We start from the raw sequence: 12,200 nt of genomic DNA, 5'->3' as shown, positions 1-12,200 counted from the left end.
CCTATGAAAGACATGACCTTAATCTGCCACACATAGGGGTGTAGATTTCAAATGGAGTCACCTATTCAGGTAACCCCACTTGAAATTCACACTCCCTGAGATTTGTGTCTTCCATAGGGTGTATGGATTTCAAATAAACTCAACCCAGAAAGTATCGAAACGATTATAGATGGTCAGATATATCGGAAACTGAAATATATAGCAAAAACTTATTTAATGTATAAAAAGCGCAGTTTTCTCCTGCGCATTTTTATACCTCTTTTGTTGCTCTACGATATCATTTAGTCGAGTTATGAGCGCTTGAGTGGCTTCAAGTCGGATTTTGAAAGTTGCACTTTGCTCCTATTCAAGCCAAATATGCGTTTGTCGTGTATACACACACCCCCACCCACCCCCAAAATCAAGACAAATGACACTGATGTGCTCTGTTTACTTAACCATGCACTTTACTTTATTTTACTTCTTCGACTTCCAACTTCAATACTTGCTACCCTTTACTTATCTCTGACTTATCTCATGAACTCTTTCTGCTGACAATTCAATACTTGGTGTGCCCACCATCACTGTCTTTCACTGCCTGGATTCGTCGTCGCATGCTCTGAACAAGATGTCTTTTCTTTGGCTTGAATAGGAGCTAAGTGCAACTTTCAAAATCCGACTTGAAGCCACTCAAGCGCCCATAACTCGACCAAATGATATCGCTGAGCAACAAAAGAGGTATCAAAATGCGCAGGAGAAAGCTGCGCTTTATATACATTAAACAAGTTTTTGCTATATATTTCAGTTGCCGATATATCTGACCATCTATAATCGTTTCGATACTTTCTGGGTTGAGTTTAGAAGAGCAAAATACACATGAAAGCTTGGAGACAAAAAATATACATTATGTATCAGAATAAGTTCAATTACATTTAACTGCCACCTGAATATCTACAAAAATATATAATGAATAATAATAGATATTAACACATAAATACAAAACCAATAGCAACAATGAGTTTTAAAGATTTAGCTGCATAATGTAATTTTTTATGTACATTTAACATTGCTACACAAAATTTAATGCTTCATCAAAAAGAAAAGAAAATAAATTTTAAATTATTGCAAGTGATTTTGTAATATCAGTTGTAACTGTTATAAGGATAAAGACACCATGAGCCTGATTATAGTGTCTGTATTATACTGCAATATCCATTGATTTTGCAGTACTTATATGCTAAATAACGGATAAACTGGCTCACTATAAACACGCTCAATGAGATATTGAGACTGAAAACCACCTTCACTGAAACGGCGGAGTAACACTGAAAAATCATACAATGGATAATACAACTGAAAATAGCAATGTCCAATTACACTGAAAATGGACTGAAACATTAAAAAGAGTGGTCATCCATTAATCCCACTGAAATGGTGCTAATCACACTGAAATGTATTGGACCATGCTATTGTTATGGAAATAAATCCCCTGGACCATTGCTCATTACGAGCTGTTAATAGCCACACTGAAAATACAATGAAAAATACCCAGAGTAATGCTAAAAATGGCGTAAGTAATGCTGAAAATGAGTTTCAGGGTGATTTTCAGTCTCAAAATTATATCTGTACAGATCGAGACATCAGTTCAGTTTTATGGTGATTTACAGTAGTATGTTTTTAATCTGAAATGCCTATGGTTTAAACAATATGGAAGATTCTTTTAGGAAAATAAACCTTATAAGATTGATATTCTATGGTTTACTCATCACCTATAAATATAAGTATTGAAAATAAATAAACCATTAAGCAAAAAAAAAACCACAGGCCCGACCGACCCAGATTTTCAGAAATTGGGAAAAACATTTTCCCATAGTTTTTTTGTTGCCTTAGTGAACAAAACTGCATCTTAACAGTTTGATGAATGATTTGGTGGAAATCAGTTGAAATCCATACACCCCCACCTTAATCCCCCACACAGGGGGTGTAGTTTCAAATGGGGTTGCTCATTCAGGTAACAGCATTTAAAAGTCACACTCCCTGTGTGGAAGATTAAGGTCATGTCTTCCATAGGAGGTGTATGGATTTCAACTGGATTAGCCCATTGCTTGTTCATATCAATATACTAATATTACTTCATTTTCAAATGAGAACTGATTTTTATATCACAATAACACACATATGTTGGCAAGCTTTCTGTTTCACACACTGCTTAAAAAACACACATAAAGTTTAGCGCTTGTACAAAAGTCATTTGCGAGTTACGCCTGCATGTACACATGTACAGAGAGATTAGCATGCAAAAAGAGACCCAAAGAAGTATTGTTGGCACAAACCAATTCATAGGATATGTTGCATTTTCAATCTTGAGGGTTGGAAAGGTTTGCACACGTTGTGCACTTAACGACACAACACAAAGAAGCATACACTTTAAATTGAAGCATGGCAAACAAATCTGAGCAACAGGTTAACATGGTGTAGTTGGTACTCTGTGGATGGATCTAGTCTTTTTGGCTGTACCGTAACTCTTCTAACACTAGACAGTTCAGGCAGTAATCCCATAAGTTACTGGCCCGACATTTAGATCAATCAAACTGATCTACCTAAATTGCTACCCCACATCAGGGTTCAAGCTAAGCGTTTTTGCATCCTTTGAACACATTAATCTTTGGACAAGTGACAAGTTATTGCATCTAAGTTGACGTGACAAACTTTTAACCAGTCACGGAAGCCCTAATGAATGGCAATGTTGCTGTACACGAATCACAAAATTTGTTAGATAGCTCTCTTTCCTATGATTGGCTAGTTGTTCTGAATGGCAATGCTGTTGTACACCAATCATAAAATTCATTAGATAGCTTTCTTTCCTATGATTGGCTTGTCATGATTGTCTATGATTGCTGTCAAAGGTGCATATATGTATAAAAATAAACAAGGGAATTAATTCCCTGTATTTATGAATGAAAACAGGTTTTGGCAGCATCTTTGTACGATCAACCTGAAATTGCAAATGTTTGTCAAGATGTCGGGGGCCTTGCAAGTTAACAGGGACGGAAGTTAATCACTATTTGATGGATTTGCTGATGATGATATTGTGAATCCAGGAAATGCCAGTTCTTCCCATGAAGGAAGTGGTTTGGAGGTTGAATTTTACAACGATGTCAACATGCCGGATTTGGAACCAACAATGCCAATATCAATGTGAATGTTTTGCTTCCAATATGTTGCAAATATATTGGAGCCCAAACATGTTGTTACTAGCCCACAATGTTTGGATTTCCTGTAACCATTGACCCCTTACAGTTTGATCTTAACATGTATACGCTAACTCTACCCCAAGTACAATACGAACAGGTGGGAAGGTATACAGTTACAAACTGTTGAACTTGCAACTACCATGAAATTGCACATCAAAAATCACAACTCTGTCACCTCTTACTATTTCCATCTGATTTAGACTTCTCCATTTGTTGTTCTATTTTCTCCAACTGTCTCCTCACTATCTGTAGATGCTTCTTGATGTAGTCTTCTTGAGGTGCCAGCAGGAAGACATCGTATAGACATTTCTCTGCTTCCTGCCATTGGTTGTCTTCAACTAGGACCACACAGAGATTGTGTCTGGCTTGGATGTGGTTGGGGTCAGTCTCAAGAATCTTTGCAAAGTACTGGATGATTAAGCAGAATAAATAAACACAAATAATGGATATGAAAACATGACCTAAGAGTTAACTTAAAGCAATATTTGTTTGCCTAAATAACTGCTCCACACATTGATCAATAAACACAAATAGTTCAATTACAATAGATGATAATAACTGAACACCTTTTCATGAAATAGTCTCAAGTCGAGAGTAACGCCATGTCGGATTTTGCAGTGGCAGATTCAAATCGGTGTTTACACATTTGCCGTAGCCAGCGTAAGGACAAATCACCCTTCTAGGTTTGTGTATACGCCCTGCAGGATTAGATTAGCATGCATGGATCAATCTCTGGTACTGCGAAATTCAACATGGCGATACTCTCAACTTAAGACGAGACAGACTACGAGTCTAAATTGACCTTTTTGGTAAATCCCATAATTCCTAGCGGTTAGACACAAGATGTCGTCATTTGACATCATGCCGATGCACACATCGTTTAGTGAACATCGTTACTGCGCATTGGAAGTCAGCGTTACATCAAATTACGACATCTGGAGTCTAACCGCATAAATTATGGGATTTACCAAACAGGTCAATTCGTTCTGGAAAAGTTCACTGGCCTATCATAGCGTTGCCTGCTAGTGTACGTATGTTGAGCATGGTTACCAAATTGTATTGACTTTCTTGTCCATGGGATGTTCTCATATTTGTCTCAATCGACACACATTAGGCAACAAAATAAACCCCTGTTCTACGGGCGGACGGACCCTTCAAGATTCTTGATTATTAACATTACTTGTTCTCACATTCTGGAGACTTATCAAGTATCATAACATGTTAACACTACTCACAACAGGGCTTAAAATATATGAGAGCTGAGGGTGATCTAACCATTTTTTTAAAAATAAAATAGCCTTTATAAAAACATAAAACCTGTTTTGTCAATGGTAAAAGGTTCACAAATGGCTATACTTTTCATAGATTATGTTCAAAATAGCCCTTGTAATTTTTAATTAAAAAACACACATAAAATTCTTACCTCCTTAGCCCTCTGCTTGTCTTTTAATACATTCAGATGGATGTCACCCAGGAGTAAAAGGCTCTTATTATGAGTTGGGTGATACTGTATGAATGAAAACATCAATTATAAAATATGTCATACCCCCATAATAAAAAATAAAAAATAAAATCCTTTCAAAATGCTCATTATAATACTCATTACGATTACTGCTCTAAATCTATCTCTGCAATATTACAGTAATCATTTCATTTCAACATACACAGCAGTTCATGATCAAATTTCAAATTTAATGACAAAATGTGGGCTGGTGAAAATACTGATCAAAAGATAAAAATAATCAGAGGGAGTTGGATACACTTCTGTGATCGCATACGTGTACAAGTTCGTTCGTAACGCTATGTTCATTCAACTGTTATTACCCACAGATAATGTTAATCATAAACTATCTCTTATTCAAAGACTCTACTCCTCACAATTCATTAGACTCTCATCAGCCATAAACGAAGCCTGCTTTTTATGTGTGTATGTATGGTCCCAAATATCAACTAAGCTTCAAATTGTCGTTGGAATTACCCAACAACACATAACACAAAACGGAGATGCTTATAATACCTTGAGTAGTTGTTCTAGATATGGCTTGGCTTCAATAATCCTCTTGTCTTCATGGTAAACAAGGGCAAGGTTGAATAAAGACTGTTTGGATTTAGGGTTGATCTGCAAAGACAAATACAAACAAATGCAACAATCTTAACATAATTGCAGCAAGCATGTTGGTTATTAAGTCAAATACAATAGAACATAACAGTACTTGAGATAAGAAATCTTGACTGTTTATATGTCGTCATTAAACAAGTAAGAACTATAATTATGTGATAAAATGTTGCATGAACGTAATGAATCTTTCATAAATGGTCGTACATATACATAACATTTTGCTTTCCACCAAATATAAGTTTACCACAATAGATGACTTGGGCTAGAATATCATGTATTTCATCTCACCTTTAGTTTGATACCAGTATCAGTGCTTTTATGCCGCAACTGTGTCAACAAACAGCGCTTGTATACTCTGGTCATTCTATCAAACAGAAATGGGCCTAAACCACAAATTGCTCACTAATTGATAATAGCCCCTCCTGGCCAGATTCACAGCTGGATATAATCCCTGGCACATGCCTGTGTAAATCAAATGTCAACTTATCCTCTTTCCATGTTATATTATGTGTATACAACATGACTGGTCACTGGCTTTGTATGCCAAAGGCTGTTAACTGGTGAGGTGTCTTATGAGGGGGATTTGTGGTAAGCCATATCACAGTAGTATTCTCACCTCCATAATAAGGCAACATTTTTATTGCTGTTTAGATAGAGTAACCAGAGTATACATATGTGTGGATTTGCTATGCAGTTTGCATGCGTATGCCATTTGATACTGTATCTGCATCACTACCAAATGAGGTGATACAAGATATACATTGTATAATCATCATGATCATCTATTAGTCGGCATGTCCACTAAAAATTGAAGTACTTTTAAATTGATTCAGACTTTACTTATGGCTGGGAATTGATGAAAGAAACATTTTGGCGTTTAAATAATTTTAATCGGACGTTTCATTCCAGAGATATGGCCTTTCGAGTGTCACGCTTTTATATGGGGCTGCTAGAACATGTTAAAAAGTTTAAGTCCAAAATGGAATACTAACAGAAAGTCCAATTTTAAGGTGCTTTTTCTTAATGTATTTATTAACTAGCGTTATCTGGAACATTATATTTGCTTATAACCACGTGAAATAAGATCATCCTGAAAATTTAAACGATTTTGTGTACATACAACAAAAAATATAAGACCTCAAAACCCATGGTTTGTTTGGTGGAACCTCAAGTATGATCATAGATGGCTGCCATGGAAAATATCTCCATAGAGGAGCTGAACAATAAGTGCCTTTTTTCAAATGAATAGCGGCAGTCTTAAACATTGTTCAATCTTTTAATGTCAGCATATTTATCTTCAAAAATGATTATATTTCATCATGATATAAGTTTGGTAACATTAATCACTACCAATTTTGAGAAATTTGCTCCAACTCAACGGTTATCTTTACTACATTGAGCAATACACTGTGTGTGCATGGAAGCCATGATGGATAGCATATGAAATGGACATGGTGGTGAGAAGTGCATGATTTGAGATGGGCCGCGGTAGGCTTAAACATTCTTTAATTTCTTAACATCCTGTACATTTTGTCTTCAAAAATAGTTACATTTTATGACTATGTAAGTTTGCTTGTCTGATTCACTCCAAATTCGGAGATAACTGCGTTTGAACACCTGATGCACGGAATGGTGTCACTTCAACCTGTTGTAGTTCTCATCTCATTAAATTTTTCATTAAAAAAAGTTGATCTCTTCATGAAGGAAGGTCCTCTCTATTTACTGACCAATCAGGAAAAAGTTTGGTTAATGTTTTCTGGTGGAATCAGGAATTTCTTGAAACACCCTGATATAGGCCTACATTTGGATCAAAACAAGTATGTATGCCATTTAACAGGCCTGGGATTTCTTGTATCGATCAGTTTCTCCATAGACAATACGCACACAGTATATGAAAAATCGTACTAGTGGAAACTGTATTGACAGTGGGCATCCCTACTATTAGCAGTGAACTCTGACTGAAATTCAATCATGATTTCACACACATTTAAGCTTACCTCAATAGATTTCTTGAGCCATATTTCAGCATCTTTCATATTGTGATCATCCATAGCCATCATACCAAGGTTATAATAGGCCAACTCATGATCAGGTTCAGCTTCTACCACTTTTTTCAACCTGAGAAACAGAAAAAAACAATGTTTCACATAATTCAGTAATTTTGTTAACAAAATTATTCTTCACAAATGTTATACGAGTGGATATTCATACGTAGTGGTAGATAAAATGATTAAAGAGTTTAACTTCAACACTACACTATTTTTCGCTCACCTGGAACGTTTTCACTAGTTCCACTAGCGTCTTCAGCAGATGGTGATGCTGTGATGGTATCTTGTCTACGATCGGGATAACCTTCACTGATGACGTCATATGATTGACAGAATGACTTCATAGGATGTTACGATGTAGCGGCGCCCCCCCCCCCCTGGGCATCAGTAGGTTGTCCCAAATTGTCAATCATATGACGTCATCAGTGAAGGTTATCCCGATCGTAGACAAGATACCATCACAGCATCACCATCTGCTGAAGACCCTAGTCGAACTAGTGAAAATGTTCCAGGTGAGCGAAAAATAGTGTAGTGTTGAAGTTAAACTCTTTAATCATTCACAAATGTTGTTTCAAAATTTACTTAAAAATAGCATAAAACATTATATTTACAAATGTGCTTTCATAAAAAGGGCATTTAGAATGCATGCACTCTATCCAATATTTTGTAAAAGAAAGTGTCGTGGGTTGTTCCCATCAACTGGGGCATTTCCATGCAAAAATCATAGATCACAAATGACAAGCAACTCTACACAGCCAGCAATATACACACAGTTTACAATACATGTATGCAAAAAATGTATTGGGTTTTTTTTTTGGGGGGGGTCATTAATGCACACAAAGGCCTACAGGTACTAACTTTGGTCAATATACTGCAGGTATACTATTTAAGTTCCATGTGTGACAATCTAATATGGCAGCTTTATCACATAACGTTACGCAATGGACTATTCCGATTCCAAAATCTTTAAGACATCTTTTTGGGTTAATAATGTCCTTTTCATGGTGTTGAAACTTTTAAATCTGCAGGTAGACTACCTTGTGATAGCTAGAGGTCTCAGTTCTTCATTCTGCATTTCTTGTACATAAGCACCATAATTGAATAAGGCTTGTGTGTGACGTGGGTTCAGATCTATTGCACGATCTAAGTGTGGAAACGCTTCATGTTTCTTGCCTTGTCTAAGGTAGACAACACCTAGCTATGAAAGAATAAATAGAACATAAAATAACACATGTGAACACCATAGTTGAATATAAGACTTGGGTATGATGTGGGACAAGCTCTATTTAGAGAATAAAAGATAGGATTTTGTCTTTTGCGTATCCAATATTGTGTCATATATAATGGATGGGCTGGCCAATATTTTGAGTGGTGGATGCCGGCGAAGCCACTAAGATAAAAATATTTGCCTGCTCATCCATTATGACACAATATTGGATACACAAAAAACAAAATCCTATCTTTTATTTTCATTCTTATTCAGTTCAAGTATACCACACCATAGACTATGCCATAGTCGATTTTTGATAAATAAAAATATGTTATTAATCATGATGAACGCATTCAGTTGAACTCGAATTTATACTGATATTTATTACATCAAAATACTAGTCTAAAATCGTTCTGAGAAAGTTTATATAATCATATTTGTGACAGTAAAAGTAAAGTATACGTAAGCTTATATTATTGAATGCAACATATCATAATGGCATAACTGTAATGGCACTCCAATACTGAACAATTCTAATTTTAGAATCTGCCAGTTTATTACGATTTAAAATCGACTATGGACTTTCACTTTTAAGCAGAACTTTACCCCGGGACTCACACACTGTCAATCATACTTGTTTATCAATAAAATCTAACCACAAGACTAAGCATGGTGGTACAATACACGCGCTAGATGCATACGCTCATCCACCAGCACAAAAGCGCCGCATTCCCTAGATAGTTGTGTACCATGTATAGTTATAAGGCTACCAGTACGCGTCGGGAGGATTTAAACAATAACGAGATCTGGGCGACCAATCACAAGCCAGATTCATTTTTAAAGATGCATTACATCATCACCAATTTTAGTTAGGCCAGAAATTGGCCTAACTCTCAAGGCAAAGTCAGTAGTCCACTTGGGAAGCTAACATACAGAGGAGTACGGTGACTGAAAAGATGATCAGTTGTGAAAATCTATCAATTGTGCACAAATTATTTAAATCGGAGTTTTAAGCTTAAATGCAATATCCAAAGTATGCACATTCATGACAATGGGCAAGTGGACTACGGAGTAGTCTAACCACACCAAGCTATGAAAGAATAAATAGCACATGTAATGCCATAGTTGAATAAGACTTGTGAAAGAGGATTGTGAAAACACTTCGTTCTTGACTTGTCTAGGGTTGACCACACCAAGCTAAGAAAGAATAAATGTGACACGATCTGGTCCATGGAGGCAGCAAATTTGAAATTGAGATAAAGGAAAAAATATGGAGTAAAAAATAATAAAAAAACATAAGAAAAAGACATCACAAAACTTCATAACTTTAGAACCAAGTATACTAGACCTTTGGTGTTTTCAGTATTATGATAGCCTAATGTTTGTATATGGTAATAATATAGTAATTCAAGTTTCAAAAATGCTTCCTTTGGCCTTGATAGACCTGATCATATCACAAATGGCCAAAATGAAGATGATGCAGTGTTGATCTACAATAGCTGCTAGGTGTCATATTTTTAGATGTGTGCAATATAGTAGAAATTATCAAAATATACATAGGGCAGCTTTTTCAGATAGGGCCTTCTGGTTATACTATCCCTTGAAGTACTTACATTATAATGTACATCAGCATTCTCGTCATCTTGGCTCAGAGCCTCTGTATACAAAGCAAATGCTTCTTTAGTGCGGTTCATCTCCAATAACACTTCTGCTCTGTTGATGTAAGCATCTACAAAATCTGGACGTAGACTCAACACCTGCCTATATAACTGAGGAGAGAAAAAACAAATGCGATAAATTAGAGATAACAGAGTGTAACTGATGTTTCAATTAGAGAATAAAAGATGGGAATGTTTTTACTATATAATTAAAGACAGAGATAAAAAGATTTTATCGCGTCTGATGTTTTTATCTCTGTCTTTAATTATACCGCATATCCTCCAATAGCCGCTCCTTCAATTAAACGCTCCTGGGCTTGAACCGGCTTTTGATGTTTGTAAAAAAAAGGAAAAAACAAACAACCCCTAACATCCCTTTAAGAGGCTTATGCGGTTTGCAAAAAGAGCACAAAAAATTGGGAAAAATTACATTGCTTGATACACATAAATTATGAAAATCAGCCATTTAATTAGCATTTATGCTACCCATTTATATATACCAAGTTTTGTTACTGTAACCATGGAAGAAAGAGATAAGAAGGAACCACAACGAACGCATTCACTTTGTCCACTCCCTTTACCGACATTTAGTTGACATTGTTATTCATGAGGATTTACTTTGATCAATACCCCGTTAAATAGGTGATTGGTATTGTATTCCATGTATTTGCATGTCTTCTGGAGCGTGTGTGAAGGATGATTTGAACTAATGACCTTCCGTTCAAGCACCCTATAGGATTTTCTCTGGTGACGTGATCATCGGTCATTGATGGCCTACATCTTTTTTCTTCCATTTTGCCCAATTTTTCCGAACTTTGATGACTTTTTTTCTCAGAGTTGGCAGTCTTTGGCACTGAAACGAAGTTAGCTAGTTACGATTATACACATATAAACTATTAAATTAAACAGGTTTTATGTACCGGACTCAACCGAACATTGTGCATTATTTAAGAACATTTTACATCTATTTTTCATCGAAAAAGTCACCAAAATCTTACCTTATTTGCTAAAGATGAAACTCAGCAAAAAAACGACCAATTTTGATTACCTTTTCGATGTTTTATAGGACATTTTCTACACAACACGATCAAGAAAACAGTTTGACTGTAGATCCCAAAACAAAGCTACTATACATGTTCAGAGCATCAGTGAAATTCCATAATCTTACTTCTGGGTAGCGTTTGTTTGTTCGTGGATGGGTTTGTTATACATTTTTTCCAGTAATGATTTTGCCAAGCATCGATCGCGGTAAATGGATTATACATGAAAGTAAGTACCATTGATAGCTTTTCTTTTCATGCGTCAATAGAAAAGCGGATTACAACTTGGCCGATCGAAGTCGTTGTGGTTCCTTCTCATCTCTTTCTTCCATGCTGTAACCATACCAATCTCCATGTTTATTGCACAAAAAGAAAAACCTAACCAAATGCATAAAATATGCAAATCAGCTACTAATTAATTAGCCTATTTTGTGCTGAAAATCTAATCCAGTTGAGAACCTTCTGGGCCTGCTATCCCCTAACAAATTACATCACTGTATCACAGACTGTACCCCATACATAACCACCCATCCCCTGGTAAGCAAGCTTCACATTGAGCTATTCCAGCTGAAATTCAAATCCCTTTCAACAACGAAAACAAGCTAATTAAGATTGTGTAATTCACATAATTATTGCATGAGGAATGTTAGTTATCATTGCCTCTCAACATTACATCAATAAGGTTAAGTTGATTCCTCTGTTGATATCAGTAATAAAACTACAGAATAATATTTAGCTGCTTCCTACAATATAATGAATTCAACATATAAGCATGCAGTGTAATACATTGTATTCACACATAAGTTCTACATGTAGGTATAACAAATTTTATGCACTCGTGCGTAAGTAGTGCTGTTAACTTGCATTCATGTATACGCTACTGTCAAAGTGT

At 35.9% G+C, this 12,200-nt stretch overlaps 1 protein-coding gene across 1 annotated transcript in view; it reads right to left on the bottom strand.

The window, feature by feature from the left end:
* Positions 1-908: 908 nt before the first annotated feature.
* The window catches only part of LOC140166214 (protein O-mannosyl-transferase TMTC3-like), a 31,820-nt gene continuing 20,528 nt past the window's right edge, over positions 909-12,200 (bottom strand). The window contains exons 11-16 of the mRNA XM_072189615.1: positions 10,224-10,379; positions 8,438-8,598; positions 7,350-7,470; positions 5,251-5,352; positions 4,657-4,740; positions 909-3,641 (exon numbers count right to left, since the gene is read on the bottom strand). Of these exons, the coding sequence (XP_072045716.1) occupies positions 3,405-3,641; positions 4,657-4,740; positions 5,251-5,352; positions 7,350-7,470; positions 8,438-8,598; positions 10,224-10,379 (861 nt within the window). The 3' untranslated portion in view covers positions 909-3,404. The remainder of the gene's footprint in view (positions 3,642-4,656; positions 4,741-5,250; positions 5,353-7,349; positions 7,471-8,437; positions 8,599-10,223; positions 10,380-12,200) is intronic.

The sequence above is a fragment of the Amphiura filiformis genome, chromosome 12 (assembly GCF_039555335.1).
Source record: "Amphiura filiformis chromosome 12, Afil_fr2py, whole genome shotgun sequence".
Taxonomy (NCBI): Eukaryota; Metazoa; Echinodermata; class Ophiuroidea; order Amphilepidida; family Amphiuridae; genus Amphiura; species Amphiura filiformis.
This window is presented reverse-complemented; position numbering and strand designations above follow the sequence as displayed.